The 4086-nt window shown below is 33.5% G+C and overlaps 1 protein-coding gene across 1 annotated transcript in view; it reads right to left on the bottom strand.

Annotated features, from left to right (window-relative positions):
- SERPINI1 (serpin family I member 1) overlaps positions 1 to 3693 on the bottom strand; it is a 645085-nt gene extending 641392 nt beyond the window's left edge. Inside the window, exon 1 of the mRNA XM_044070737.1 lies at positions 3683 to 3693. Within this exon, the coding sequence (XP_043926672.1) occupies positions 3683 to 3693 (11 nt within the window). The remainder of the gene's footprint in view (positions 1 to 3682) is intronic.
- Between the last annotated feature and the right edge of the window lie 393 nt (positions 3694 to 4086).

The following is a 4086-nucleotide window of genomic DNA, read 5'->3' as shown; positions in this document are numbered from 1 at the left end:
CCTAAGGTGGCAGAGCTATAGACTCCCCTACTCCAAGTATATGGTAGGAGAAAGAAAAAGGAAAAAATATCCACACCCTGTCATAAAATACAACAAAATGTGTATGTGTGTTGAGGGGGGGAGGTGGAGGGATGGAAGGTGTTCCTAGTGCAACAGTGATTTACTTCAACATTTTACTTTTATGGTACTTTTACTTACACAACTGTACTACGTTCATCATTAGATGACTATTGCTATACATTAAGCTATATAGAAGGAATATCAGTGCTCAAAGAGACAGAGGAAAGAGGAAGGAGGAGGAGATCCTAGTCCTAGTAAAGCCCATCCTGGACCTAGACTAAGAATCTAATTTGTAGCTCTTCGTAAAGGTGTGACCAGGTTACTGCCTCCAGTATAATTTCAGAGTCCTCGGAACCCAAAAAGCCATAGATGTAGCTTAATCAGCAGTGTCAGTGGTTCAACAGGCAGTGGCACAACTTTGGTGCAGAAGGCTGTGGGTTGTGTTCCCGGCTGATTGCCGACGCTTCAATGCAGCATAAAGGGAGTACTATACTCCTGAGTGTGTCATCCTTTGGATGCAATGTTAAACCAAGGTTACATCTACTTGAGTTGGTAGTTCAGGTGAATGTAAAAGATACCACAGTAACCATCGAAAGAGTAGGTGTCCTTTATATACAAAATATTTACAAATGTACAAATATACAGACATATAAATATGTTTATATATTCATAACTTCCTTTACAAACATTTTCATCCCTATTAGACCCCCAACTCCTTTTTCCATAACCATCTGATTTTACTTAATATAGTTACCAAAATCCATTTACCTTTAAACAGAATTTCATTTACTATTTTATTCCATATAAAATAACTTTGCATCTACTCTTAACACATGCTTTACTTTTGTTCTAATAATATTCATATTAAATCATATCCATGTTTATTTTATCCACGTGTTTACATAGTTTCCCCATGACTTTTATTTTTACTTTTTTACATTTGTTTTGTAGTTGCTACTTGACCATATAAACATTCTAGCACTTTTCTTTTTATACACGAGGTTTCCTTTTACTGGCAATTTATGTATTACCATTCTCCACAAAAAATCTTGACATTCTACTTTGACTACATTTGCTTCTTAGTTTTTTATAGCTTTAATATTTTCATCTGTTAGAATTCCCCATGGTTTTACATAGTAATGTTTTATCACTACATACTTATGCCATGCTTTTCTATCTTGTTCTACATCAATTTTTATTTTCCACAAAATTAATTTTTTTGGTAATATTTTATTTACTCGCTTATACTCTCTTACTCTTTTTACCACACCCCAAAATTTATCATACTTTTATTTATACAATTTTATTACCAATTCCTCATATTTTTCATTTATAACAATTTGTACAAAATTTAATGAAGCAGCATATACCACTGGATTAAGTAACCCTAAACATCCTCCTTTATTTCCAGAGAGAACATCTCTATTTACTAGGTTTAGTCTAGAACCCCAGAGAAATGGAAGAAAATATCTACAATAATTCCTTTTGAAATCCTGCTGGCAACATATATACATTTGCTAAATATGCTATTTTCCCCATCAGTACTGAATTTATCAAAAAAAACTTTTTTTTCACAAATGAAAATGTACATATTCTCCAGAAAAGATAGGTTTGTTTTATTTCTTCCATTGCTTTCTCCCACTGAACTCTACTTAAATCTTTACTCCCAAATGTCATACTTACCACAGAAATTTCATTCATTTTAAAATATAAACCACTGACATTTACTACATGAGCTAAACCTTTACTTTTCTCTTTAGACGATCATTTGTGCATATTACTACTTTTATCCACTGTTTGCAAGAATTATAATATCATCTGCATTATGTCAACAGAACTGCAATTCTTAACCATTCAGGTGTTATATACCCCACCTCCATTTTGTAATTTATTTCACATACTATGACATTCATAAGTAATGCAATGAGTATACAACACATTGGACATCCCTGTCTTAGACCACTCTTCATATGAACCTCTTGGCTTAACCAGCCATTTACAAATATTTTTGCTATGCAATGGCATACATAACTTCTTAACTTTCTCAGTTACATTATATTATTTAATTATTATTCAAAATTTCATGTCCAGTTGTGTCAAATGCTTTAAGGGCTTCCTCTATTCTTTTCATATCATCCACACTTTCTCAACAATTCTTGACAATGCTTCCCTTTTATACTCTATCTTCCATATTTTAAATTTTAGTGTCAAATCTCTTTTGTATTATTTTCATAAAGATCGTATAATCATTACTACTCAATACTGTTGTCTCCAGTTTTTTTAACTGGCTTCTATCTTCCTTAGTCTACCATGTAATCCTTTATATACAATTAACCACTCATTCAATATCTTTAAAAAGAAAAAAAAATTGCCAATCACTTAAATTTTCACACATTTCATAACCTACTCCATTTGGTCTTGCAGCCAAATTTGTATTTACTTGTTCTTGTACTTTATCTAGCTCATTTAAAGAACATTTTCCAACTATATTCTGTTTCTCTGTTAACTTTTTTTTTTACTTTCCATGTTTTTTCACTACCTTTTTTTCTTCATTAAAAATTTCTTGTAAACATTATACTACATTAAAAAAGTAGTAGTATTCCCAGTGATCAACAAACTGAACAAATTCGCTAACAAGTAGCGTAAAACACCAGGAATCTGGAACCTGTGCTAAGACAACGTAGATTTATTGATTAAAACAAGGTTAAGCGCTTTCCACAGTGTGAAACTGTCTTCATCAGAACAAGACATACTGATATCAATCTTATATACAAACTACCCACAAGGAAAACCCGCCCTTTACGTCAATTAATCAAGTATATCATTACATTCAAAATTTATAACATAGCCTTAAAATACAAATTGTTCTCCAATAAAACATGAAACCTTACATAATACAAAATTCATACATCCAAATATTACCAAATGAATAATTTTATATTGTATTGTTTGTGAAGTTTAAAAATTGAATAATAAAATTCATATATATCCAAATGTAATAAAATATTTTACGCCTAGCTAACTAATATACCTAGAATAAAAATGTAATCCTATTATAAAAAGTTGTGGACATATGGTGTACTAAAATTAGAAGAAAGTATGAGTGTATCCAAAAATAAGTGTGCTCCACAATGTGCTTAAACCCTTACGAGGGGCTTGGTAGGTATCACCTCATTAAGGCCAGGGGGGGTAGCTGCATCTAACTTAATCTGCCATCTGATCTCCCTTTCCCCCACTACTGCCTTAATGTTACCCCCTCGTGGGTTGGGGATGACCACATCCAGAATAGCAAATTTAAACACCTTACATTGTGGATTGTTGATAAGGTGTCTCGACAAGGCATTATTGACGTCACACTTCCTCATACAATAGGTGTGGTCATAAATTCTGTTCTTTAAACAACGGTCGGTCTTCCCCACGTAATAGCTATTACAAGTTTGGCAAACGCCCAAGTAGACTATGTGTTTTGTCAGACAGTTGCCATTGGAAAACCAGACCTTACTTCTTAGACAGTTCTTAAGTGTGATGTTAGGTGTGTACAAATTTGGTCTTGTTGGACTGGGAAACGGAATTTATACTTAATTCCAAATGGATGTTACAAGTTAAGAGATATGTTAGGTACCTGGATGACATCTTTATTCTATGGAAGGGTGTTGAACAAGATTTGTTGGAGTTTATGAAATATATCAACAGTACAACTGACTATCTTAAGTTCACTCACCAGTATGATTGCACTGGTATTAACTATCTTGATGTTTTCATTTATAGTAAGGGTGATGAGTTTCAATCTCGTATCCACAGAAAAGATACGTTCAGCAATGGATATTTGCATTTCAACAGTGCCCATGCTTACAGTACCAAAAGGGGCATTATTAAGGGGCAGTGCATTCGGGCTGCTCGTATGACAACTGAAAGGGAGAACATGCTCCGTGAGATGGAGTACATTGGGCACTTATTTGCTGACAAGGGATATCCCCTAAAAATGATCAACGACATTACTGGCTATGTCATTAATGAATGGGGATG

This window comes from Protopterus annectens, chromosome 4.part1 (genome assembly GCF_019279795.1).
Source record: "Protopterus annectens isolate FY-2018-M chromosome 4.part1, PAN1.0, whole genome shotgun sequence".
NCBI classification, from domain to species: domain Eukaryota; kingdom Metazoa; phylum Chordata; order Ceratodontiformes; family Protopteridae; genus Protopterus; species Protopterus annectens.
The sequence above is the reverse complement of the archived record's forward strand: the minus strand, read 5'-3'. Positions and strand labels throughout refer to the sequence as shown.